Below are 26,702 nucleotides of genomic sequence, written 5' to 3' on the forward strand. Positions count from 1 at the left end.
GCTTTAGAACCTGTTCTAGGGAATCACTAGCTGTGATTCCTCACTTTCCTGTACCCTCCATGAAAACTAACTCTGACTTTTAACTCTTACTGATCACTCCCCACACACCCACTGAACCTCAACCACTGGAAAAGGTATGTTGAATGCAATCATCGTGATAGCGCTCACTACCCAATTGTGTGACCCTTTGTGAGCCCCTCTCTAATATGTCAAAAGTGCACTCATCAGAGTATATATGATGCCGCTAAAAGTCTTTACCCTTGTTGACATGCTCAATTGCATAGTGAAGACGGTCCCCCTGACATTCTTTTGATATAAAATGCCATTTGCAGGCTTTGCACTGTGTATATCCCTTGTGTTTGAGGGTATGCTTAATAGTCATCCCTGAGACTAACAATTCCACTTTTTTTGCCAGCTTTGTCCATGAAAGCACTCTGCCCTCCCATCCACTCTACAGTATGCGAATCAGAAGATGGATATCATATGTTGTAAGGAGTGGTGGACGACCAGACCAAATCTTGTTGCGGTGTTTGGATGGTCAATTGACCCATTGGCTAATGGTTATTTGGGGCACACCGGTACATTGTGAAATTTCATGCTTTGAAAATCCCAAGTCATTTAAAGTATAAACTCTAGAACATATTGGAGTATCATAATGTGTGCTTTGCATCTTATTCAATGGAGGAGTATTCATTGTGGTTGTGGAGGAAAATATTCGCGATGGCCCGGCAATGGGGGGCACGTTTCTTTTGTTGCCAAGCTCGTACAGGTACGATACGTTTTTTCTTTCTTTTTTTCCGGGTGGGTTCCCGATGGGTGTGGTGGAGGTTTACGACAGCTTTTTCTTTCTTTTTTCTTTTCGGGATTTATAGTACGGGGAGGGGGGCTAACCTAGTTGTGGATTTTGCTGGGTTCACATGAGGCCCTCGTGGTTCTAGAACATTGTGCGAGGGAAAAACATAAGGAACTATCGTGGTAATATCACTTAGTTGCCCAAGGGTGAATGAGAATGAGAGGTAAATCAGGGAGATATAATATCTGATTGTCCTACTCCACAGCGATGCCCAAACTACGATTCCAGCGCATCCGGAAGGAAAAACAAGGCGAGGTATAACAACCTTCGCCGAACCACAAATTCTTTGCACGATCGCTATTAAGCCTACCACCGGAGCCTACTGTTACAAAACACGCGAATGCAGAGAAAAACCACCACGAGTCATCCCCGCGCGTAGCTACAATTCAGCTTTCGGGGGAGTGCCCTTATTGAGCTCCTTCTCGATAGCAGAGGCCAACGAGTCGGGCTTCGTAGTGGAGGCATAGCGGTCAACCACCTTTCCTTCCCTGGAAACGAGGAATTTCTCTGCACAAGCATTAGACATTATCGGATACTCGCACAAAGTGTCAGTAATTTCTTACCATAGTTCCATTTTCTAAATGCGGAGTTATTAGTTGATGAACCTAGAAGGCAGAGCTCAATATGGCTGGGAGACTTACATGAGCTTTATTCCCAAAAGGCCCGCCTTCTCATCTTTGAGCCATCTATACCATATCATTAGCTCATGAAAGGCCCCTATCAAGGAGGTTGAGGGCAGTACTTGTAGACCGGAGAAGCATCACCCCCGTTGACGTCGATCTTGGCGAGAACAGGGAACTTAACGCCGTAATTGACCCTTCAATCACCGTTAGCACTAGGCTAAGGTGAAGACAAAGAGGATATAACAAAAAACCTACATGCAGAACTGTAACGGGTAAGTAAGTCGTCGTTTTCAATCTGGAAGTGTTAGGGAACCTCTTACATCTTGGATCTCCTCGTCTGTCCCTGGCTCCTGGCCACCGAACTGGTTACACGGGAAACCAAGCACTTCGAGCCCCTGGTCTTTGTACTTCTCGTAAAGTTTCTCAAGGCCCTCGTATTGCTATTATCCGATGAGTAAACTTGACCATCTGACAAATAGGAAAATCTTAGTTCAATGAACTTACGGGAGTGAATCCGCACCTATGCGGTCGTCGTCAGCGACAAGGGGAATTTTATCGGAGACTGAGGGGAGTAGGTTAGGGGGGTAACGTACTTGCTAGCAACATTGACAATGAGAACCACCTTCCCTTTCAACTGGTTGAAGGTATAGGGTTGATTTCTAGAGTCAAGGGGCTCAAGATCATAGAAAGTGGTAGCGGAAGACATGATCTTTGTTATGTAGAGTTAGAAGATCTCGTGTGTTTATTGTTGCGAAAGGTGTAGTGATGTTGTTGGTAACAATCAGTGACGTTGAGCTTTGCTTCTGGAGGAAGATGGAAGGAGGTTTTTAAGGGAGCTTGTAGGGGGGGAGGTGTCGTAGTTGGGTGAGGAGGTCTGCAGATGGCCGGATGGAGGTCGGGAACCGGAACCATGGCAGCTACCTACTCGAGTACCCTACTCGTACCCGTACTCGAACGGGCTCTGGGCTATGGGAGGTGACAAATCTCTCGGGGGCGTCGGAAAATCTTCGTCTCATACGGCAGAATGTTCGTCCCGCATCCATCATACTTGTATCATAATCGTGGAACATTTCGCCCAACAGGCAGGGGTATATCCGGCTGGTTAACCTCGAATAACCGTTCCATAACTTCTTGCCGGACCTTGCAACCGGTATTTGACTCGGCTGTCATTCTTTTCTCACGTGGTTGTCTTGGCGCTCTTATCAGATTCACCAACGTTATTCAGGGTCCACGATCAAAAACTGTTTTGCACTAGACTGCCCGGATAGACAACCTACGAGTAGACTCCCGGGCCACCCAAACATGAGACTTTCCAGTGGTTTTGCTTACTCGAGTAAATTAGGTGGCAGCTTTCCCCATACGAGCACAGCACAAGCCCCCCCCACCAATGATTGCTAGTATCTGTCAAAGTGGGGGGGGTGTCCGAGTGGCTTGGGAGGTTGTCTGCCGTTGGACTACCAGTACTGCACTGGAGTAGACTGAGCAGCGCATGTGGCCAAACTGAAGTCGGACACTTTGTATGGGGTCGCTGCCTTGGCTGCCCAACTTCAACCGGGCCGCGCGAGCACATATCATACGTATCGCATTCTACAAGTGCCAGGATATGTTGTCGTTTGCCGGGCATATTCGTGTGCAGCGCGGTGTCAGGCTGATCACCATATCACTCGTATCATACATACCGGTATCACTTCGCCTCACTATGCTCATCTTTCCCAAGAGTACCTCCGCAAGCCGGATATTTAGTGCGGGCTCCCGCAAAATATTTAGACCTCAGTAACGGGAAAGCCCTTCCCACACATCTTCCCCCCTTCCCCCGCTTCGGCTTTACGCAAGTGCCATATGGTACATACTGAAACACCGCATTGGTACTGATAGCGGTACGGTTAGCCATGTTACCCCACTCTACTGTACTATGCTCGGAGAAGGATATTGGATGCTTCCGTGTTCCATAATATATCCATGCTCGAGTACAGTGACGGCACAGTCGAGTTGCTTCAACTCAACTGTTGCGGTAGGGTCAACCCCGGCATCCCCGACATGATTTTAAACGAATATAATTACATCAAATGCTAAACTACAAAAACGCCGGGACAAACCCTTCAATTCAACATTCCAAGAGCACGCATCTGGGTTTTCTGGGTTGACAACTAGCCTTCCTTTAACCTCTTTGCCCTTGAGCCTCCCAACGAATCGTCGGGAAGCCCGCTCCTTTTGGTTCCAGGTAAGGAAATATCGTTATCGTCTTGACTTACTCTCCGGTGAGGATAATCAAAACTTTGGCCCTCAAATGCACTATTGTGAGCGTTAGTTTAACAATGCCAAAATGTGTCCAGAATGCCTAAAAGTGGTGTCTGGGATCTTACTTCAAGGTTAACTTCGCTCCTTCACTAAAATATGGGTGCTCGAGAGCACTTTGTGCCGTGAGTCGTTGCGTGGGGTCGTAATTTAATAGACCGGATAAAAGTTGAAACCCTAGGGCATTGGTAGCCCCGATTTGGTGATACCAGGCTTCAAGGTTGTTCGTGTATTGCTTGAAAGCTTGAAGTTGGTTATATTCTGGCTGCTGGACGACAGCGGGCCATCGTTCCTCTGGTGGGGGGTTAGCTGGTTTCTAGGTATGATACTGCATCGCTATATTCATGGTGATAACTTGGGGTATTTTGGGTGTGAAGACTTCTAGGAAAACTTACTGTTAGGGGTCCCGAGAATTTCAATTATCTTTTGCATCTGGTTCCGCTGGAACGGCACGGTACTCTTCTTTTCCATCTTAGCCTCTTCCCCTTTGAATATCGGTCTCAAAGCCAGGAGCTCGGCGAAAATACACCCGACAGCCCAGAGATCAATCGCTGCTGTGTAGTGTTTACTTCCAAGAAGCAGCTCGGGCGCCCGGTACCAAATAGTTACCACCACCTTATCACCCGCATACAAGCTCTGAAGGGGTTTCCAGAATAACCTGGCCAACCCCAAGTCTCCAATCTTGACTTCGCCAGCAGCTGTGACCATGATGTTTGCAGGCTTGAGGTCACGGTGTAGAACCCAATTCTGGTGTAGATAGGATACGCCATTGAGCAGTTGCCAGAGAACAGACTTAATGGTTGCTTCGGGTATCGGGCGTCGTTCTGGGTGAGAATGATAGTGTACGATTTGCTAACGCCTGGTTAGGTCGATCCACTGTTATACTGACTGAGGGAGGCTTGTGTCGTACTAGTAAATCATGCTCGGCATACTCGAACACCATATATATGCACTTGTCTTCAAGGATGATTTCATGGAGATGAATTACATTCTCGTGGCTTAGCTCGCTACAGAGCTGTTTGCATGAATTAGGGATTGCTCACAAGATTCGCCAAGGAAGAAGCAAGTACTTACAGCCATTTCTCTGCATGCCGATTGTGATATCCCAGTGTATTGAATGATTTCACCTTCCTTGTCCGGTTTGAATCTGTATCATGAAGTGTAAGCCATCGTCTGCAGCGAAGATACCACGCCACCCCTAACCAAATGCCAATTTGTAATTAGAAAACATAGAGAAAGGCAGCCCCTGACTTTTTGATGGCATATTCTTTAGTATTCCCAGGCAATTTGCTTCTGGCTTTGTAGACTCTACCATAAGTACCACTAGATATAAACCCAATGATATGATACTCCTCGAGAACTCTGACCTTGCTTTTGTACGGTGGCATTATCTCTTCGTGCAAACCCCTTTCCTCTTGATCCTCTTCTTGCTCGTCCTCGCCCTCGTCACCTTCTTCGTGATGAGTGCCTTCTCGCTTCCGTTTCGAGGGAGGATGTTGTGTGGGTGTGATTGTGTTGAAGATGGTCGAGGTGGAGGTAAGCAAACCGGGTCTTCCTCCGCCGCGATCGTCCTTGTCGTCAACTTCCCTGTCTTCGGCTCTTTGCATGCGGCAAATCGGTAGTGTGCTGTACCGTAGGGCGTGACTTAGCGTCTTTGTTAGACGGAACTGGACGCGTCGTGCCGAAGTGGAAACGTGAGGTTCGAGTGGGGGGAGGAGGGAGAACCCACCTTTCTTTGTGATATGCGCTGATACAACAGGCCTTCCAATCAAGCCTGGATTCTGGGCTTTTTCCTCCTGAAAATCAGCCTGAAAACGATGTTGCCCGTGTGGTCAGCTGTGATGCTTTTCTTCGGCTGTGTGTGAGAGTCTGTAATTCACGGTCTAAAGATAGAGTACGGGCAGTCTAAGGTAAGTAGAGTTTTTTTTTCGTTTGTATCGTGCGGTATCGTGGCGATGCGTCCTACCGTATCAGAGAGTGAGAGCTAGACTCAGATACCAGCCTCGGTCGTGCGGCGGAGAGCCTCCAAGAAGACGTTGGGAAACCGGGGAACGCAAATCGGCCAGGCACGGGTATCTGCCTCCCACCACCAAATCCGGCAACAAACAGGCTCCAGCGACAAAGTTTTCGGAGGACTTTTGATGGGACTACTTAAAATCGACTTCTCTTTAATTATATAAACTCTGTTTCCTTCGATAAAGTGAGTATTGGTTGAGGACTGTACCGGTAGGAGACGCATCTAGGATAAGGTGAACACACATACAAATTTGTGCCAAGGCACTACTTGCTATGTATATTACTAAGCGGAGCAAAGCGAACAATCTGATGGTCACCATGGAGAGAGACTTCAGCCTGTAGCCAATTCCTCAACATTGAATGTCTGAACATCCATCCACTCGTGCTGAGCTCATCGTTGGACTTACAAGTTCCCACTAGCCACATCCCTTTGTTTATATTTGCGGAACCACGGTCGGGACCGCCCTCTATGATAGTCTATCGGCAGGGTACTCGAGTACGGTCTTGAGGGGATAATAACGCAGCCAGTTCAAATTCCCCATCATAAAGCTTTGGGGTTAGTCCATTGGCCGGGTCGCTATGGGGGGGGGCCTGGCCACACACCACTCCAAGCCAAAACCCAGAGAAATTGGAAATGGCACCGCTCGAGTAGAGGAGTCACGGAAAGTGTGGCTCAAGGGGCAAGTGAGAGTGAGCCTCTTCAAGAGACTTCTACCCTCAAAGCAGTAAAGACTTTGGTAGAAACAGGGCCTCGCGGCAAATTATCTTCAAAATCTACCCAGGGGGATAACTTTCTTGCAAATAACTCATCGCTCGCCTATTGCTCCACATCTTGTTTGACCCTAGCGCCATTTCTACTCGGGTATCATAGTTAAACCAGCCAAATTATGCGGCACTTGTACTGACTGCTTTTATATACAATGCCGCAAGATATCTTGGGCTTGTACTCGAGTAACTCGCGATCCCCGCACGCCTCCAATTTCCGGATTCAGGCACCAGATCTCCCGAGAGGCTGGGAAGGATTAAAGTTTTTCCTGACATGGGTACTCGTACAAGATCAGCCCGCCGCACGGTGTTTCATCTCTTCGCAATTCTCTTAACCCGTCAAACTAAACCTATCGTGGGCTGACAGGCTGATTTCCGCTGATAATCTGATAACGACATTGGATTTCCAGTGTTTCTTGCGGTGCAGTATGATATTCTTGCACAGAATCGCTCATACTTTTATTATAATAATATTATTATGACACCCGGTCAACGTGATCAGGCGGTTGCCATGCGTATCGTAGCTCTCACAACTCTGGTCACCCCGGCTTGTGAGCCCGTTACGGTACCTGCGTGCGTACCTCCTGGAAGCAGGTAGACATTGAGACAAACCCACTACGCGCGGCTACGAGCCTTTAGCAAACACACCCCTCTCTTCCCCTTCTTTCACCCTACCCTCCTCCTTCTTGCTTCTCTCCACACCAAATCACCACTCTCTACTCTTTTCCTCAGCGCCTTACCTCCTCATAGCCACCTCACTTACCCAATTTCTCTTCCATTGGGTCATTAGATAATTTCCTCGTTTAACCCGATCGCCCATTCAGTCTGATTTCAGCTTCGCTTCATTCATTTACGAACAGTCATGCCTGCCATCTTGTTCGTCTACATCGCTGTCCTTGTTACAGGGATGGTTCTTTATGGCTGGAATTTGGTACTGGCTCTAAACTAATTGGTGTGTGGAGTTTGGTCTAACTTTGTTTTCACTCTAGGCTGAATTGAATGCCCCCCAAAGAGCAATCCAGGAGAGCTTGGGCCTCAGTGCTGCCCAATTCGGTACGATCACTAGACTCTCGCTTAGAACTTTGCGTGCCAATCTTCAACCGTCCCTTTTGGTTTCCTTCCAGGTCAATTGCGGTTGTGGACTTGGAGGGTTGCCGTCGGCCTTCAAGTAAACCAAAGTCACAACTGCCCCATCTATTATCCATTTCGAAACGGTCATCCGTGCTGGAAGGCTTTTTTCCTTTCCTTGAACGCAATTCCCCACAGCCCACTTTCCTTCTTCTAGTTTGAGTTTTACCTCTCCCCGTTACACAGCCAGCCTGAACTGAACCCCTATCGGGGTGTCAAGAGAAAAAAAATTGAGAAAGTTGAAGAACTGACAAACCGATGACCTTTTGCTTCGGAGATTTTGTGCTCCCGCTTTCTTTCAAGAGCTGATAATAACACCTTTACCTAGGTCTCGCCTCTAGTGTCCTTGCTGTCGGAGGTTTTTTTGGTTCTGTTACCGCAACCCCCGGTATGAACGCCTTCGGGCGTAAAAGAGTTCTAATCTGCACTGCCTTGGTATTCGGAGTCGGGGGGTTGTTCAAGGCTAGTGCAGGAGGTGCCGTCGTTCTCACCATTGGTAGATTCCTAAGTGGAATAGGTGCGGGTTCTGCTGCGGTTATTGTGCCGATTTATATCAACGAGCTCGCACCTCCCAACTCCAAAGGAGCATTGTAAGTTATTGAGTATGGTTTCAAACGCTAGCTGTTTAGGTCTAACCTTTGCAGTGGCGCCCTGACACAGATATCGATTAACTTGGGTATCTTGTCCTCTCAGATTTTGGGAATTTTCTTGGGTAAGTTACTACTCTCGATATTTCGGTTTCCTTCAATTCTAATTGCTCCCACTACAGAAAAAAACGGACAGTGGCGCTTCATTCTCCTCATTGGAGGGATAATTGGCTTGGTGCAAACAGTTGGGCTACTGTTTCTTCCCGAGTCCCCGTCGTCCTTGGTGGCCTCTGGAGACATAGAACAAGCTAGGAAAGAGCTTATCAGGATCCGAGGCACTTCAGACGTCGAGGAAGAACTTGCCGGTTATCGAAGCCAACCAGCTGGTAAGTTTCTATCTGTTCCCCCGGCCACGGGCTCCCTTACCCTCAGAGGATACTTACGCCAGGCGGCAAGGACCATCTGAGGGAACAGACAACACCGAGCCCATGGGTGAAAGTGACCCTCTCATGCTCGAAGCCGGACCCACTCCCGAACCAGAGAACAACGAGGTCGGGCTGCTGGAATTTGTGACCAAACGTGAATACCGTTTCGGGTTTATGATTGTTGCTGGCGTGATGTTGGCGCAACAACTTACCGGTGAGTTTATGCCTAATATCTTGATCGCGCGGACCGGATTTGCAGTTTTTGCTGATCGTATAAATTTAACGGACATCTAGGCATCAATGCTGTCGTTTTCTACGGCGTTTCGATCCTAGATAATCTTCTCCCTAATTCTGCCAAATACCTCAATGCAGCAATCTCGGGGGTCAATTTGTTGGTCACCTTGGTGGCATCTTTCGTGTTCGACAGAGTGAGCCACGGGTTTTTGCTCCTAATGTCCATATTTATGATGGCGTTCTTCTCGCTTGTTCTCTCAATAAGCATCTCATACGGGTTAGCTATCCTCTCTGCAGTTGCAACCCTACTCTTCGTCTCATCCTTTTCTATGGGCTTGGGTCCTCTGCCTTGGATGGTGGCCTCCCGTAGGATAGAACCAAGGGGTGTTGGTGCAGCACAGTCGATTGCTTTGACTGCTAGTTGGATCGGTACTTTCTTGGTCAGTTTCGCAGTTCCTGTGATAGCGCATGCTGTTGGGATGTCGGCCGTTTTCGGGATGTTTGCAATCCTAGGCGGTGTCTTCTTCTGCTGGGGTCTCCGCTACCTGTAGCATGGCCCTATCAAATGCCCGGGAATTGGTGATGGTTTCCAGACTTAGGGCATGCTTTTCTTCTACCTGATTTCCTTCTCTTTTATTTGTGCACGATGCGTGGAGATACCTATGCAGTGGCTCTTTTCGCAATTTTTTTTGACCATTGCTTGCTATCATACTTAGATATATAGTTGGTAATAGCACAGACAATCAAAGTGTTGCGCTAAAATAAGTTATGGTGCATTGCATTCAAACGTCCACCTGAACCGTTGCAACACCCAACCGTTCAAGGACTTTAGGCGCGCTTGGAAACACAAATGTCTTCGGATAGTATCGTGATTTTTCTTTTCTTGTTCGCTGCTCATTTTTTCACTTGTGGGTGGACTGTCACCCTTATATACATGAATAAGAGAGACTTCCGTGTTTCATCTCCTCCTCATCTCACCATGACTTCTCTAGGCCACATCAACCACGCTCCTTCTCCTTCCATCTCTTTGCTTCCCATCACTTCTATTCTATCTCCTCTCTTCTGATCTCCTCCCCTCGTCATCTCCGCTTCTCTCATCCCTTCTTCCCAATACCAGATCCTCTTTGGGCTACTCTGGATCCACCGACATGTGAGCCTATGAAGTTCCATCCCGCTGACAAAATAAATAACAGCTAAATTCCAGAAATAAGTTTATCGCTCTTGAGGTACCGTGATAATGTAATCACATTCGACAACTAGGCGCCGGTGATTCACAATAGAACCTACGTTCACAGTGCACAAATTTCCTTTAATTCTAGAATTACTACATGGTTTTAATTAAGCTAGGCCATTCTAATTACTTGGGAGCTTTACGATATGGTTCTGCTCTTGATTAATATAAAATTAAAAAAGATACATAACTGAGAATTGAATACAGGATAATGAGAAATCATGAATTTCGTGGCATAGCCCTAATTTCTCAAAGGGTTGGGTGTTACGTTTTGACCGTAATACACCATACAGTGTTTACAATTTTTTTATCTTTTTAGGTGATCAGATATATTTCACAACAGCCGTAAGCAGATCCTTTAGGGGGGGGGGGGGTGAGAAGTTCTTGAATATACAGCTTACGATACAGGTCCGATCGTTTGTGTGGGCTGTACGGTACTCAAACGGGCACAACTCTACGTATATCAATGTAACACATAAACAACCGCAATGACTCGGGCCACCGAGGACTAGCGATAAGAGTGGTAAGTGCCCTTTCTCAATGATTGATCGATATCAAGCGCCCCCCTATCATACTAGCTCCCCATACTTGTGCTGAAGCTTTCGGCTGGTACGATATGATAATATTATGATATTAGGCAAATATCTGAGTCGCGCAACCCAATATCCCATCCGCCCCACTGCCTTGGCTCTGCACCGCCGCCCCTGCCTTCCCGGTGATTGGGGTAATCCTCCCGAAAAGCTCGTTCGTTCGAAATCGGTAACGAAGGAAATTGCACTCTGCTATAAGACATGTTTCGATTACCATATCTGGAATACGGGTACGAGGGGAGATCAGCTAACATTGTTTCTTGGAATATTCTCAAAGACTGGTACAGGGGTGGGGGGGAACTTGCTCTTCTCATTTCGGCTTCGGCCACAAATTGCTGGCGTAAGTCTTTTTATTATTATTTTTTTAGATGGGTTCCAGAAGGTTGATGAGGAGGAGGGCCGAGAAGGCAATCAGAATTACATATCATAGGCAGCTTCCACCTGCCTTCTCTACCATACTGCGCACCCAAGGGTGCGTATCTCTTTGCGAGGAAAGAGTCGGACTCGCCCTAAGGAGTGTTTGCCCAATTGCCTTTCGCTATACTGTATTTGCCCAATGTATGGCGATTCGGGGAGGTCACACCTTGCCTTGCGCTATGGATGACCCGGCTGCGCTTGGCTCTGATACGACCTTGATTTAGTGCTGAGTGTAAGCGTATAGTAAGGATACTCGAGGATAGCGTCATTGGGGAGGGGGGCGTCTCTTTGTAGATACCGGTACTTGATCACATCCCGGAGGAAGGGGTGCCGAAGAAGAATTCTAGAAGAAGATATATAGCCCCCAGTAATCGATATTGAGAACTGGGTCACCACCGGTACTCGGATTAGGGAGTTGATCGGTGAGTAAGCGCGGTCGTGTTTGCTCTCTTCTAATCGTTAATAATAAACACTTTCATTGCCGAGGCAATGGAATGATTATGTTTTTGTTTTTTTCAATAACTGTAGAGGTGCTGTTTGGGGTGAGGGATGGTTAAGACCCTGATATGGAGGTTCTTATTGTTTATTGGGATTTAATTATAAATATTATTATAGTAATCGTTATTACAGGTATTATTGTCGACGAAACATGCCCGTTGAAGCTTCCTCATCCTAGTGCGGACATCATCACCAGTCACTCGGCTATGATCACCAAGCGAGAGAAGAAGAAAATTTTCATGATATTCCGTTTGCTCAATCTGAATCGACCTTTCTCTGACTCGAAATTCTTACATACGAATCGCCGGTTTCAAATTAATTGGTCCCTAAAAACCCGGTTAGGTTCAATCCCATTATGAAATACTACAAATACCAAACAGACTCGATCACAACTCAAGGCATAGTGACGAATAATAACACGCCCAATGACTCGCGCCATGCAATGTAGGGTTGACGATAAGATAGTTGCCATTTCCCCAAGATTGATACCATATCCTAGATCTGGTTACGTCCTCCTGAAGCTTTCGGGGAGGTGTGATGTTAGGCAAATATCTATATATCACACAAGCAAATAACCCGTCCCTACTCTTATGCGTGGGCTGAGGTGGGAGGTTGGTGGGAGGATTTGCCCGGAAGCTGCGCATTAAGGGAGATGGAGGTAGGGAAGGGATGGTGAACTCTCTCGCACTTCATCGACTAAACTAACCGTAAAGAGGGGTGCATAAGTGAATAGATAAAACCTGATCCTTCTATAGATCGCCATGATCTATCTCTGTGTCTCCGCACAATTCCCCTATTTCTCCACTTCCCCCTCTTTGAGCTGAAAACACCCTTAGTTGTTATTATTTCCTTTTCGCAAACAGTGTGCTATTGCCATGCCGAACACCCCCAGACGGACTCTGCAAATTCCAGCAATGATGGAAATTTCCTCGATGAACTCTGGGGTTTTTACCTCCAGCCCCTCATTGCTCCAAATCCAAGTTATTCAAAGCGGCGGGCAAGAGGGGGGAGCTTCAGACCGGCCATGTGTGAGATTTGTACAAGTACATAATCGGGTCAGAACGAGTCGGCTTTCCTTCCTTCCACCAGACAACAAACGACATGGGCCATCGGTCGGCGCCCGGCGATCCAAAAAAAAAAAATCGGTTTTAGTACTTGCGCGGCCGAGTTGAAGTTGGACGGGTAAAGTACGTACTGTACAGTACGATATATCATAGCACCCCCCCACCCCTGCAAAAAAAAAAAAAAAAAAAATTTCCAACTTCAACTCGTCCTTGCGAGGAGGTAAGTCCCGCTCACGCTGGCAAAAGAAAGTCCATCAAACGATTCCAGCTTGAGGAGAGACAGACGGATACATTCGATTCCAACACAGACGGGAATTTAGCCCAACCGGCCAACGGCGTTATTCTCACACAAATTTTCGTCTAGTCCAACGATACCTTTCCAGGCTCATTTCTCAATCGAACTCTGGAGTCGAAGCCCTTGATGCATGCACAGTATGGACAGTCTATAGCGGGTAGCCTGCCCGCCCTCTCGCTCTTTGAAAGGGGGGGCGGTCACCTTTGGATTACTGTACGAGTACTTCTTGGCTCATGGTAATTTCCACCCACAGCTCACCTACATATAAACCGAACGCCTCATCCAAGACTTACCATACCTCGAGCAAAAACAAAAGGGGGGGGTGGGGCGCCGTTCTTTCAACCACCCGGATTATTTCGATCGTATATCTCATGATAGAGAGAATAGGAGGGTAACAACACTCGAGAATTGTGTTTTTTTTTTTGTTTTTTGTTTTTTTTACCGTTACTTGTAGAAGGTACCGCTTGAGAGATACACAATACAATTACCGTAGTAAGTAGAGAAGGACTATAGGGGAACATTTTTGTTTGAAATTATTATTATTTTTTCCCTATGTGTGGGTGGGGGGGGGGGGGGGAGGAGATGTCATAGTAGGGCATATTATTGGCATGAAATGAAAGCCTATCTACGAGTAAAAAACCCGCGCGGAAGGGGTTAACATAATACCATTAGCAAATACCCGAGTACAGTAACCATTTACAGAAATATGGTAAAAACCTTTGACCCATCATCTCCCCCGAAAATAAATAAATAAATAAATAAGAAAAAGGTTCTGACCTTGGAGTCGTTTCTATGAATATAGTTCTTGGTTTGCCCATTATTACTGCGATGCGCTGGTCGCACCACAATAAAACCACCCACCGATAGAACAAACAAACATGAATAAATTCGGGCTCACGCTTAGCCAGCCCACCAAAAAAAACCACAATTTACATCCATCCAAGTATAATATCGGAAAGTCAATATTTTGCTGTTATATTGTACAAACACCATTGATGGAACCCGGGAAATCTTCCTGCTAAGAGGGGACCTTGGAAATTTAGTTGGTGTGCCCGGAATTATTATTTTTACCATAATATATGGGAAGCTTCATATAAAAATTTAATGGCAATTTTGTTCACTAAATATTTCCCAGTTTTCAGGACAGACAGACAGACAGACAGGGAGCTCACAGCGGGTCCGGATAGGATGCACAACCAACGATTCAGATGTCATCAAAAAACTGGGTACAGTACTGTGCAGTTAGTGCCGTCCCCCCTTCCCCATGGCCCCGAACTGTTGATAAGTTCCGGGGAAGTGTGTGTGTGTCTTAAGATGCCAGATGCTAGCGTCCGTCTCTTTTGAAAGAAAAATAGAATAAAATAAAAACCCCAACTCGTGGTCCTATCGTACGAGTTGACTTTTTTTTATAGTGCTCTAACCGGTACCCTGCTGAAAATGTGCCTGACGGCTGCCGGTCAGTATGTACCCGTAGGTTTCCCCGGTATGATATATAACTCACAGCCCTACCGGTAACCGGTATCGCCAGCGCAAGGTTGTCACGCGAGCGTAATCAAAATCTAATAATAACATACAATTACAGTGGACTACAGTACAAGTACAACGGAGAATAACATACCCCCCACCTCCAATAAATTGCCAATTACTCCACCAATATTACGGCCCAAACCTACGATGGAAACATCAGTTATCAAGCAGAGAGGACCTGAAAAAAAAAAAAAAAAAAAAAAAAAAACACGTTACGGGAATCCCTTTTTCTTTCTTTTTTACCATTCTTCTTCTTCACCAATCATTACTACGAGTGAGCTCTCCACGCAAGTCTCGGGGTTGGAAGCAAACTTCCCCCCCTCTCTCTCTCTTCCCTGGGTGTCTTATGATACGTTTACCGTGGGAAGGGGGGGGGGGGGGGGGGGGGATAAAAAAAAAACCCCCAACCCGGGACCCCGGGATGAAAATACAGTTGGCCAACCACCTACCGGTAGAGTCCCTGCAAGGGCGGTATTTGCCAAAACCCAAAAGGGAACTCGGTAATTATCACTTGCTGCGTGAGATGCTGTAGAATAACGGGATATCTCAAGGCGGTGGTGGTGACGAGCGGACCGGAAAAGGAAGAGAGAAAAAAAAGAGCCCGCGCAGCAATATTGACCACCCAGAACTACGGCTGGGTCGGTCTAGACCGTGGAAGAGTCTTGATGTGGAAGGAAGCTCTCCAATGGAAAATGTAATTACCATACTAGTAGTTGGGATATGACACGGTAAATAGGGAATAATATCATACGTATCATGCAGCTAACCCCGCCTACTACTCCGCCCCACAATTTAGAATAAATAGCCACCGGCGCCTTCATATACCTACTTACTCCATCTAACCAGGAATTACCCACCCATTCCTTCCGACCCAGACAACGCGCCGGGAGAAACGCTTACGGGGGGGCGGGCACCCAACAGGAAAGGAAGGAAGAGAAGAAGAAAAACGACAAATTTCCCTACCCATGATACCGGTGAGCGACTGACCGGCTATTAGATAGAACAGTGTTGTTAAACATGCTTCCAAAATCTCTCATGTGATAATGGGGGGAAGTCTTTGTTTCTTTATTGTGGTGAAAGCGGTTGACAGGATGGTTATTTCCTTTCATCTCTCTTTCCTATCTATACAAGCTTGTGTTTTCATCCCTTTGTATGAAGTGAGAATAATTATGATATTATTATCATACGGCTCTTCGGAACAACAAACAATGTTGAAAACTTTCGAGTGAGTATTCATGATGTTTGTCACTTTCTTGCATTGTGGCAAACTTTGAACCCCGACGGAAAGGGGGGCAGGTATATCATATTATCATGTACTTATCATGTACTATACGCAGCTTACCGCGAGCATGCAGGCAAACTACTCCTTCCCTCTTCCCAAACCTACTCGAGTACAGTAAGTAGGGCGCCGTTCCCACGGCAGTGAACCTAATTTGGAAGTTCCAATGTTTGTCTGCTTGACAAATCGGCTTGGCTGCTGACAATATTGTACTACGGGCATGAAACTACTATACAACTACCCAGTGTGAAGTACCGGTATGACACTACGATACAACTATCCAGTGAAAAGTATGATACTATGATACAAGTTACACCAAAGTTTGAGTCTGAATTTAGTACCGGTATGAGCGCTCGGATCTGTACAGATAGTTTGTCGCACAGCTCTTTTAATCCCTGTATTCAGGCTCCCGTGGCTAATTTACCGTATCCAGGCCATTCCATTTGGTGAATGAAGTCTACCAGTACATAAATTTCCATAGTGGTATCCGTGCAAGGGGCAGAGCTTGTCTGGGAAAGAACTATGATATTCTTGGTTTGCACGTCCCTGGCTAAGGATCTGCACGAATTACGAATCTCACTCAACTTGAGCTACGAGAGCTACAGATTCGTGTGAACGGGTTTTATTGCAAACAAATCACTAGGCCCTACGGCTCAAGTTACAGAAAACAGAAAACAGAATTGTGCATGAAAGCAATAGAAAAGGAGGCCAACTCAAACAGCACCATTCATCGCCTCCAAGCCACGCCACACAGAACTGAAGAATATCTCCCGCTCAGAACGGGATTCCTGAAGACCTAAGCGAAAAGCTTGTGCTCCAAGGTCATGTCGGACTCAGGGTCCAACCCAACACAGGCGCGGAAGATGTTGGACATAGCCGCACGTTGTTTGGCGAGAGAATTGATAACGGGAGTTCCAGGCGGAGTACAGGGTGCCTAAAGAAAATGGTCAGCTGTGAGCTCAATAGAAGCGCGATCCGGAATAAATCACCTTCAGCATGTAGCTCAAGATACTGAGGACACTATGGAAACCCTTGTAATCCTTGGTCCCAACACCATTAGAGGCGTGAGACTTCCAGGTGATACGGGTCATGAGCTCTGCGACAAGCGCGAGATCGATAATGAGCGGGCTCGCCAACAGGGAATCCTCGCAAACATTGGACATGCTACGAACCACTGTAAGTTTGCAGGTCCGGCAATTATGGGGAGATTTACGGGCCCAACTTACGAGATGGTTTGGTGGCCGCCCAAGAAAATCTCACCGTAGTACTCATCCAATGCGCGCTTGGAATCTCCAACGGCAGGCATGTACTTGATGACTACAGTATGATCAGGGTGCTCTCCCTTCTTGTACAAGACGGAGTTGGCCTCCACCATGTCATCGACAACATTGCTCTTACTAATCTCCTTGCTTCGGAATGTCTTGTGCTCGCTCAAATTCCTCCCATCTTTCACAAATTAGTAATTTTCAAAAGAAAGGGTAAAAAATAAACATACCGTTGTTTCCTAGATGGTTGTAAGAGGCGATCGAGGTAAGTTTGATACCGGCATTGACAAGGAAATCAACCAGTGCAGACTTCATTTTAGTTTGACCGGACTTAAAATCGTCACCACCGATAAAAGACTTGTGTTGCTCGGCAAGCTCAATGGCGCCCGGGACAAATGTGTTTTGGGGGGAACCGTTGATGAAAGGGACACCTTCCTGGATACAAGCAATAGCAAAGATAGTAGATGGAGCAACCTCATCGTAGCCAGCCTTGACAGCGGCAAGAAGATTCTGAGCGGTGTCGTTGACACCGGGAATGATCTCTGCGTAACGTTCGGTGTTGGCGGTCCAAAGAACGATAACCTTGTCGAGGTTGTTCTCTGCCTTGAAGTTACTAGTAGGAAAAAAGATTTAGCATTTGCCAACATAATTTTCCAAAGGATATTATATTATTCCTACCGGATATCACTACGAATCTTCTCGACATGTTCCTCCTTGGTACCCTTCAAAACGTTATCGGCGCGATCCTCCTGGTTGGCCGCAATGAAGTCAGGATAGTAAACACTTGGCAATGGAACCATGTTGCGCATTTCCTTCGCTACCTGACGCTTAAGATCGGGTTCGAGAACGGCCGCACGATCCATAGCATCGGCAAGATTCATGCCACTAATATCCCACCCGCCAAGGACAAGGTCATTGGGATTAACCATCGGGAGAATATCACGGAAAGGGATATGAATCTCCTTCCCAGTTTCAGCCTCGTTGCCCAATTTGATGGTAGATCCCATGATAACAGAGCCGTAATAATTTGCGCCCCTAGTACCCTCACGGGTTTCCCAGGTCAAACCATCACGGTTAGCGATAATACCGGCGGTGACAGTAGTTCCATTGTTACCACCCCATCCCACGAGCATGAGTCCCACTTTGCCAATTTTACGCTGGACGTTGAAATCGTATACAGTCTCCAGAGGCTCTGCGACATACTTGTTGCCAGCCCTCGTGACTTTAGTAGTACGATAAGTGTAAGTGGACATGATGGCATCTTCGGTATAGATGACATTCGGGGAGCGGACGGTGAACAATTCATTGGGGGCAGCAGAATTTGCACTACGGTCATTGGGAAATTCGTTCGCGTGAGGAGCCATAATATTTGCAAGTGTGGTAGTGACTTCGGAAATAGTGGGATTATGAGATGTAGGGCAAATCAGAGGCGCCTCCTGCAGGGGAAGAACGTTTGCCTCCTTGGTGGGGGTGGTGAACTCTGACATTGGGAAAAGAGTGATAAGCAGGAGGAAAAAACAAAAGAAAGAGAATAAGAGATCGGGCAATTGAGAAATCGCAAGAAAGTTGTGATGAAAGAGAAAGCTGCAAACGGGAGTAGGGAAGCAATAGGAGGTGAAAGAAAGATGAGTGGGAGGAAGGGAAATAGAGAGGTGGAGGAAGGGAGAGGAAGGGAAGAGGAGGAGGAAGGAAGAGGAGCAAAGAGGAGGGGAGGGGAGGGGAGAGGAAGGGGGAGAGGAAGGGAAACAACTCCAAATAGTATGTGCGTAGGTACGTATGTTTGTATGCGGTCATAGACCTGCTGCGTAGGTGGGTATGATACGTATGATATGTGCATGTTTGCAGTTACAGACGAATTTACAGAGGAAGCTCGGGCAGGCATTTGTAGCGTCCACGCAACATCTGCGATGGCAGCTAAGATAGAGCGCAATTGGAGCAGTCGAAGTTGAGGAAGCAGCAATTGCCACATGGGCTGGAGGAAGCATGCGTGCCAGACCGTGGCAGCAAACAGAGACGCGAACATAGAAACAACTTACGAGTTAAGAAGTGTAGCGAACGTCTTGACGACTTTCGTAGACCACACTCGTTGAGTGATGGTCTCGTGGAGTTATTAGGTTTGGATAAGGCTGTGTGCGAGAAAATGTCTGAGGTTGTGAGTGCGAGTGCGAGTGCGAGTGCGAGTGTGTGAGGGATAGGTTCAGGTTAACGAGGGTTGTAATCGATGGCGGGGTACGCTTCTTAAGTAGACCTACAGAGGTGGGGGGGCAATCCCCCCACCAAAACAACTAATCCACAACCTAACTAACTGCAGCAATTTCTGCGCTGCACCGCTGAGAATACCACCGCCGTCCGTGAGCTATCGTTTGCGGCCTACTCTACTTCGTACTTCCTTCCAAGGGATAAAGGGCACCGTGCCCCAATACAATCCCTAACCCAGCACACGAGAGATTTGGAGAACCTTCCATCCGACAGCGAGTCTGAGCTGTCATTCGGATAGACATCCAATTCAGCAGTTGCTTGCGCTAGTCTACTGCAAGAAGATTTACTTCCATAGTCAGGCAGTAGTACAAGTAGAGCACAAATGGACACATTTCACTACGAGCTTTTCGAACGGCGCTAGGCTCGAAGAAATATAAGCCGGGGTCAATCAAACCAATGGGATTGCGTGAATATCCTTCGATGTCGCGATGGACAGAACACTAGGATGGCTTCAGGGTGCAGCCTCGGCATGCCGGTAGGGACCCCGACAGAAGGTGGACATGCATTTCAAGCCGCTTGGCTGATTTTTGCCAACGAACCACACAATAAATTGGTAATCCGGATTCATCTGTGCTACAGAGGATTCCCCTGTAAATATTAGAATTATGAATAATGCCCGTAATGCGAGTAGATGGCTGCATTTGATGTCGCTCCATAGAAAAATGGTGATTTTTCGAATACACTTTGGGTTGAAATACCGGAATGGTTACCCAAATTTGCAATCACTCCATTCGTGCGATTCTCAAAGCCTGGTACGATAATATGATAGGAGCTCAGAGATTTGTGGAAATACTCGTGCCGGGAAGACTTTGACTCGAGTATCAGGGTCCAACTTAGCTGAGCCCAATGGCGGTATGATAGGGCGGAACCCACTACAGTATTTTTTTTTCCCCCCATTTCTGTTTCAATTCCCTCCGGTTCACAGTAAACACGGAAAGACAAAATGCCGTACGAGTACAAGTACAGGAGTATTGGCAGGGGTTCCCACGGGGTTTCTCCAATCACGGGTGGTTCATCGCATCGCGCAATATATCGGAAGCTCATCGAGCTCCCGAAATTTTTATCCTCACCCAATATCTGTAAGGCGTTGTTACTGAGTGACTTGCATACGACACAGACATGACCCCAGGGTCTCCCACAGACCCTGCCCGACAGATGGGGCGCTTCTCCATTTCACTCTTTAGAATTTCTTACACAATTTCAGTACGACACTCAGGAATTCTAGAGTACCGGTACCGTAATAGCATTCCCCCCCTTTCTGCTTCTGTTAAAGTGTATCTAATCGGCTCTCTTGCTGTCATAGCCACTGTAGAGGCCCATAGAAAGGCAAACAGGTGCCAACTCTTCGCCCATCTGTGAGCGTACAGTACAACGCTGGTCTAGAACCGCACCACATACAGAGTCTTTTCGCCAAGCTCTGAAAGAATAATGCCAGAAGCGATACGGGGGAAGTGTGTAAGCCCCTGACCACAGAGTGGCTTGCATACAAATACAGAATCCGTCTAGGTTGCAAACTTCAAGTTAGTCTCTGATAATTTACTGGTAGTTGACTGTCTTCCCAATCGAAGTAGGGGGTTAGTCTGCACACTTCCTCCCCACGGCTTCTGACACCATATCATTTTTTACGATAGGTTATCGTTCGAGGTGAAACGCAATACTGGTATCGGCACTGTACCAACATCATAAACTGCACTAAGAATCTATTGGTAAGTATCATACGATAGCTGTCCTGCCTGTTCCCCGATCGCTCACAGCAGCCATTGTGTATCATATGAAGATGAAGACCTCCCTCACCGGGCCAGATGCGGTGCCCACTAATTATGCATACATACTGGTATACAGCATATCGGCCATTCAGCAAAGTGTCCACTCCCATTGTACTAGTACAGCCCTTCCGCGGATACCCTATTCATGCACACTTCATTTTCGCTTAAAGCGCTACAATATCCAATTATACCGATTACCCAAATACATGAACCCACTCTAATATGAAAGGAACGAGCGACCACAAGTATGAATAGCGCTATAGGCACAGCGGTGAAGTAGTATTTGCTGAGAGACCTTGTACTAGAAATTGCAAAGGGTGATATCACTCAACTCTTCCAACCACCATGCCAATGCTGTAAATTTCGACGTTGCAATCCACGAATCAAACGCAACAGATCATCAATTGAACCTTCACCGTGATTTCGCACCTCGCAAACTAGTCCACCGGTGACTGCCCTATCGATCGACTAGAAAACAAACCCACCACTACTCGAGCGCTTCTTATACTTGCCCCCTTTGGGGTGTGAGAAGTCCACCCAACCGAGAGGGGGGCGGTACCGGTACTTGCTTTTCGCATATCTTGGTCGCCGGACGCATGGGACAAGCCCCCTAAAAGGCCGGCGGCCGTTGCTATTGGCGTCGCCCTGATTGCTTCGCTCTCTCATGCCAAAGGATGGAAGTGAAGGGATGGATACAAAGTACCGGTACGGTATTGGATTGGGGATGGGCTACCGGTACCGTAGCGGGGGAGGAAAGGAACAGAAAAGTTGAACAGACTACTCGTACCGTAGAGTTTTTGTTTTTTCTCCCTTCCTCTCCGACAGCCCCCTTGGTAATTATGGAGAAAGAAATAAGAAATTTAACTTTTTATTTGATTTTTCCTCACGTGAGAGTTAAGCATAACTAATAAGAATGGTAGTAAAGAGAAGAAGAGAGTGCGGTACCGGTACTGTATGAGTACCGCACTTGTATCACTGCAAGATAATCCTAAACTTGATGGGGAGGCGGGAAAAGGGTTTGTTGCTCTTTTCACTTGTTTCTCTCACCCCGGCCGCCTCCACCGTCCTCCCCTTTGGGTTTCACATTGGTCGGAGAGCAACCCAAATTTATATCATCTCTGTCGCTAAAGCTCTTGGGTTGCGCAAAAAATAGGCAAGGAGCCATTTCTCAGTCCGATACCCCCGTTTGGGAACGACGAGCTGGGTCAGGGTGAGGTGAGCTGCCAGAAGAAACCAAATTTTTGCCCTTTCCCCATTGTATGCAGCCAGATAGGTCCCGTGCATACAAACCCCCCCCCCCCCCCCACCACCACCTTGCCTCAGTTGTGTAATCGTTATTTTATGCTTTTTGGCGCTCGTCTTTGGAGAGCCTGTCATCCATCACTGTTCCTTATTTCGATCTTTAGAACCTTCTCCGACGCACCTCCAGCAAACACGAGAACATTAGATCAAAGCTGGGTCTAGCGCTGAAACAAGTAACTGACCTTGCTCCATTCTCAACTTCCCCTCAACCTTGATCTACTACTTGAGTATACTTCCCACTCGAAGAGAGAACATTCCTGGATGATAGGCCTTCGAATACTGGAATATTCTTGAACCCAGATAGATACGGCGCACGTCCTAGGCGCATCTTCTCAACCATACAGTCTTGAAAGGCTGTCACACGCTCGTTACATTTTTTTACTACAACAATACCGCAGTACGCCGACAAGCAAGCCCGTACTACAAGACGCTGGATGTCTCTTTCGAGCACAAAGTCTCTCCAATCTATTTATCACTTTACGAATTTCTAATATCCTCTTTGAGGAAAGAATCTACTATTACTACCATTCTTACCACCACTCTGATCACTACAATCGTCACAACGCAACATATCAGCTATTTTGAGTTTAACAGGTCGCAAGAGAAAAATAACAATGGCCGGAACTAGAGAGAGCCTTTTCTCTACCATAAAGTGTTCGTTATGCAATTCGGATGTCGAGATTTCCTCAATGGGGGATCATGTGTGTACGTCCCCAGCAGAAGGTAAGGAAACTGAGCCAACAAAAGTGTGAAGAGGGTTTATACTCATATTTTTTATCTGATTTTCATGAAGTCTCTGGGTGTGCTAATGGTTAATGCTTTGCAGAATCGAATTTTCACGATTTCCCTTTACTCAAGCCAAAGCCAGCGAAAGGTTCACAGACGCAGAAGCCAATGGGCCACATAAAAATCGATCCTTTTGCAGCAAGTATGTATCCAACCACTACACCAAGCCACCATCCCCAACGGAACATCTGTATGTTCTAACAGATACATGAATAACACAGACAGACCTTACCGCGGCCAACTCACTCCAACAAGTAGCTCCCCCGGGTCCCGAGAACACTCACCGGCCACACCGCAAGACGGCCAGCCACTCCGAACACCGCTTAACAATGGCTCACTCTCACCGAATCCACAATTCCGGGATCACCATCAGCCCAGGAAGGATTCTTCGTCATCAAGCTATAATATAGAATCACCTTTTACTCTTTTTAACCCGGCAAACGTTTCCCCGGTGAGCCCGCGTACACCGACGGGTGCCGCAGCAACTACTCGTACTGGTAGTTTTTACCTTAACAGTGACTTGTATGCCCCGGTTTCCCCACTGTCGGATGGTAGCAGGACCGTGGCGGCGCGGATGAACAACATCGCACCTGGCCCGTTCGGGGTAAGTTCTAGTAACTCTAGCAGGGAGCGGACATCTGAGATGGTGGTACCATCTGCTAGGAATCCTCTAGAGCAAGGGCCGGCTAAGGCGCCGAAGGGTGGGGACTCAGAAACGCTGCCTGTTGCGGCTTCGTTTCCAAATAAGGGGGAAGGGAGGGTCAGGTCTTCTACCAGCGGACACTCCGCGGACTCGCGGACAATGGGAAGGAGTCGAGAGGCTGGAAGGGAATCACGGGAGAATGGGAGGGAGAGGGAACAAAGGTCAACTTCTAGTGCTGAACAACTAGCTAGGCTTCCATCACCACACAGAAGATCACAGTCGCCGGGAGGGGCGGAGGCGAGGATGCGTAGAAAGGAGCGGAGTCTTCCCCCAGTTCCTTCACTCTCCCGCGGCACGACAAGGAGAAATGGAGAGGAATCGCCACTGGACCCAGTATCTCCGTACACCCATCGTGCTATGAAGTCAGAAGTTGCACCCTCAATTCCAAAAATGGATGCTTTGAGACTAGACACACGATCGCACACGTTTGCCACCAAGAGCGATTCTAAGTCACCCGGTGGCAGACAGCCCCCGCATCCTGGATTGGGATTGCCCAGGTCTCCGTCTGTAACGGTGAAGAACCATATCCATAGACGGAACAAGTCTTCGGCAAATCTGGCTAAAGGACTCCCGCCTCCGCCAGAAGACAACTTACCACCTGCATTACCAACAAAAGATCAAGCAGTCCGACGGCGACCCTCTGTTGGAGCCAACACAATGTCATCTGGTAGATTGGATAGACGATCTGGCTCTAAACCCCCGACACTAAACCGACTATCTCCACCAAGAGCAGACGAATACACCCACTACTCGTTAGGAAATCCCTATGACCTGGAAGCCCCGGTAGAGCAATCCACATCCCACATCCCAAGCCCCTCCATGTCAAGCAATACCTCTTCCGTCTTCTCCCACAATTCCAAGAGCTCCCGCAGTTCTATGTCCAGTCCCCCAATCCCTGAGACCTCCCAAGTCCCTAAACTCCCCCCCAAACCTTCTCGAGGGAGCCGTTGCCGGTCAAAGGACAGCAATGGGCTGAGCGACATCGATGGCTTAATGAAAGAACTCCAAAGTTCAATGCAAGAACTCCAACCTAGCGCCGTGCCGCCAAAGCACCCAGTTGAAGGCCGACCTCGAGATAAACCTCGAGTCTCGGCCCACGAGCGAGCAGCGCCCCCACCATTGAAGTCCCACCAACACCAACCTTCGTCATCAAAATCCCCAATCGACTACGAAAAACCCCTCCCAAACTTAACAGAACCCTTCCTCGCCCCCGACCTACCGCAAGCCTTGCCGCCGCCGCCCCCAAAAGATAAAAGCCCACGGGCTCCTCCGTCCGCACCACCCCAACCACCGCCGAGGACCCAACCACCCGTAAACGAGCCCCTACCGGTGCCCAGAAGGCGGCGAACAACCGCATCGAAAGGCAACTGCAGAGGCTGTGGCGAAGCTATAGTCGGAAAATCCATCTCCTCCGCCGATGGGCGACTAACCGGTCGGTACCACAAAGCTTGCTTCGTCTGCCGGGACTGCCACGAACCGTTCCAGTCCGCCGAATTCTACGTGTTGAATAACTCACCATATTGCCATCGACACTACCACAAGCTGAACCATTCACTGTGCCCGTCCTGCGATAGAGGGATCGAGGGGCCGTGTTTGGAGACGGAGATGAACGAGAGATTTCACCCGAATTGTTTCAGATGTTATGTAAGTTTTCCCCATTTCGAGTGTGATGCATGAATATTTGTGGGTGGGAAAATGTGGACTAATCTTGTATAGGATTGCCGATGCGAACTCAGCGGCGATTACTTCGACTTCAATGGACGACCCTACTGCGAACGACATGCCTTCCGGATGGTACGGGGGACGCAGAATGGGAACGGGAACCTGGGGGCGAGCAGGAGTCCGGCGGACATGGGGAGGAGGAAGACAAAGTTGATGTTTATGTGAATTCGTTCAACTCAATCCATACATACATACATACATACATACATACATACATAACGGTTACCGCAAACCCGGAAAGAAAGCAAGAAAGAAAGAAAGTACAGGCCGAGCGGGGATGTATGAATGAAGTAAAGCGAAGCACAATATCCCTTCGCTTCCTCTTTTCCATCACAACATTAAACACATTACCACTCTTTAATCCCCACTTTCATCATCACAAATAACTTTATACTCGAGTACCATTTCTCAATTTCCTTTGTAACTAGGGCAGGCAGGGCAGGCAGGCATCAACACGGTGTCACACGGTAGTAACTTTATCCTTCACTTTTCATTCTCATTTCCAAAAGGGCACGGTGAACACGGAACGGAGCAAACAATGTTTTTCCCCATCCTATTCCTCCTTTCTCACCCATTTCATTTCATTTCCATCTCGTATCCCCATTTTCTCATTTCCCCTCCCCTCCTTGGCATGGTCCGCATTTCCTTCTCGCTCGTTCTATCACACCATGTACTGTACATACAATCATCATCCAAGCAGTGCTGCGACAGTACCGTAATCAATAGAACCCCGCCCCCTCCATCCATCCATCCACCACCACCCACCACCATTGCGCCACAAGCACAATGCAACCCCTGCCATAAATTAAATCCCAGACCCTGCCCTCAGCCCTGCCACTTCCAGTTTCCAGCAACTTACAGTATGAGACGTCATAAGTAAGATGTTCCTGCATGCAAAACGGCGTTTCAGGAGGCGCCCCAGCCAGAGGCCCTGCACCGGAGTCCGGTGCTCGAGGATGACAGATAATTTAAGCTTTAGGCTGACATAACGCGCGGATAACATCTTGGCCCCGGTCTTGTCTTATCGGGGTCTTGCTATTACCGTAGACTTACAAGTACCGGTATGTATTCT

At 47.6% G+C, this 26,702-nt stretch overlaps 6 protein-coding genes; 2 read left to right on the top strand and 4 right to left on the bottom strand.

Annotated features, from left to right (window-relative positions):
- Positions 1 to 1,135: 1,135 nt before the first annotated feature.
- On the bottom strand, positions 1,136 to 2,465 carry GSTUM_00005402001 (uncharacterized protein). XM_002837472.2 has 7 exons: positions 2,066 to 2,465; positions 1,856 to 1,916; positions 1,790 to 1,826; positions 1,596 to 1,670; positions 1,495 to 1,539; positions 1,417 to 1,430; positions 1,136 to 1,360 (listed from the first exon to the last, which is right to left on the bottom strand). Exons 1-7 carry the CDS (start codon positions 2,180 to 2,182, stop codon positions 1,233 to 1,235), a joined length of 477 nt encoding a protein of 158 aa, XP_002837518.1. The 5' UTR covers positions 2,183 to 2,465; the 3' UTR covers positions 1,136 to 1,232.
- A 939-nt stretch (positions 2,466 to 3,404) lies between these two features.
- GSTUM_00005403001 (uncharacterized protein) lies at positions 3,405 to 5,715 on the bottom strand. XM_002837473.2 has 7 exons: positions 5,501 to 5,715; positions 5,023 to 5,397; positions 4,846 to 4,918; positions 4,682 to 4,786; positions 4,167 to 4,623; positions 3,840 to 4,065; positions 3,405 to 3,768 (listed from the first exon to the last, which is right to left on the bottom strand). Exons 2-7 carry the CDS (start codon positions 5,376 to 5,378, stop codon positions 3,624 to 3,626), a joined length of 1,362 nt encoding a protein of 453 aa, XP_002837519.1. The 5' UTR covers positions 5,379 to 5,397; positions 5,501 to 5,715; the 3' UTR covers positions 3,405 to 3,623.
- Positions 5,716 to 8,284: 2,569 nt separating this feature from the next.
- Positions 8,285 to 9,626, top strand: GSTUM_00005404001 (uncharacterized protein; the record flags this gene model as incomplete). XM_002837474.2 has 4 exons in its annotated part: positions 8,285 to 8,323; positions 8,374 to 8,653; positions 8,724 to 8,906; positions 8,987 to 9,626. 4 exons carry the CDS (start codon positions 8,285 to 8,287, stop codon positions 9,475 to 9,477), a joined length of 993 nt encoding a protein of 330 aa, XP_002837520.1. The 3' UTR covers positions 9,478 to 9,626.
- Positions 9,627 to 16,433: 6,807 nt separating this feature from the next.
- Positions 16,434 to 18,456, bottom strand: GSTUM_00005405001 (uncharacterized protein; the record flags this gene model as incomplete). XM_002837475.2 is given in 7 exon segments in its annotated part: positions 16,434 to 16,761; positions 16,817 to 16,867; positions 16,882 to 16,897; positions 16,965 to 16,991; positions 17,054 to 17,273; positions 17,323 to 17,705; positions 17,771 to 18,456. 7 exon segments carry the CDS (start codon positions 18,454 to 18,456, stop codon positions 16,624 to 16,626), a joined length of 1,521 nt encoding a protein of 506 aa, XP_002837521.1. The 3' UTR covers positions 16,434 to 16,623.
- Positions 18,457 to 18,496: 40 nt separating this feature from the next.
- GSTUM_00005406001 (uncharacterized protein) lies at positions 18,497 to 19,593 on the bottom strand (the record flags this gene model as incomplete). Its single annotated transcript, XM_002837476.1, has 3 exons — positions 18,497 to 18,572; positions 19,129 to 19,174; positions 19,479 to 19,593. 3 exons carry the CDS (start codon positions 19,591 to 19,593, stop codon positions 18,497 to 18,499), a joined length of 237 nt encoding a protein of 78 aa, XP_002837522.1.
- Positions 19,594 to 23,161: 3,568 nt separating this feature from the next.
- GSTUM_00005407001 (uncharacterized protein) lies at positions 23,162 to 25,812 on the top strand. XM_002837477.2 has 3 exons: positions 23,162 to 23,347; positions 23,427 to 25,552; positions 25,625 to 25,812. The coding sequence occupies exons 1-3, from the start codon at positions 23,314 to 23,316 to the stop codon at positions 25,793 to 25,795; spliced, it is 2,331 nt and encodes a 776-aa protein (XP_002837523.1). The 5' UTR covers positions 23,162 to 23,313; the 3' UTR covers positions 25,796 to 25,812.
- The last annotated feature ends 890 nt before the right edge of the window (positions 25,813 to 26,702 follow it).

Source organism: Tuber melanosporum, assembly GCF_000151645.1.
Source record: "Tuber melanosporum whole genome shotgun sequence assembly, scaffold_19, strain Mel28".
NCBI lineage: Eukaryota > Fungi > Ascomycota > Pezizomycetes > Pezizales > Tuberaceae > Tuber > Tuber melanosporum.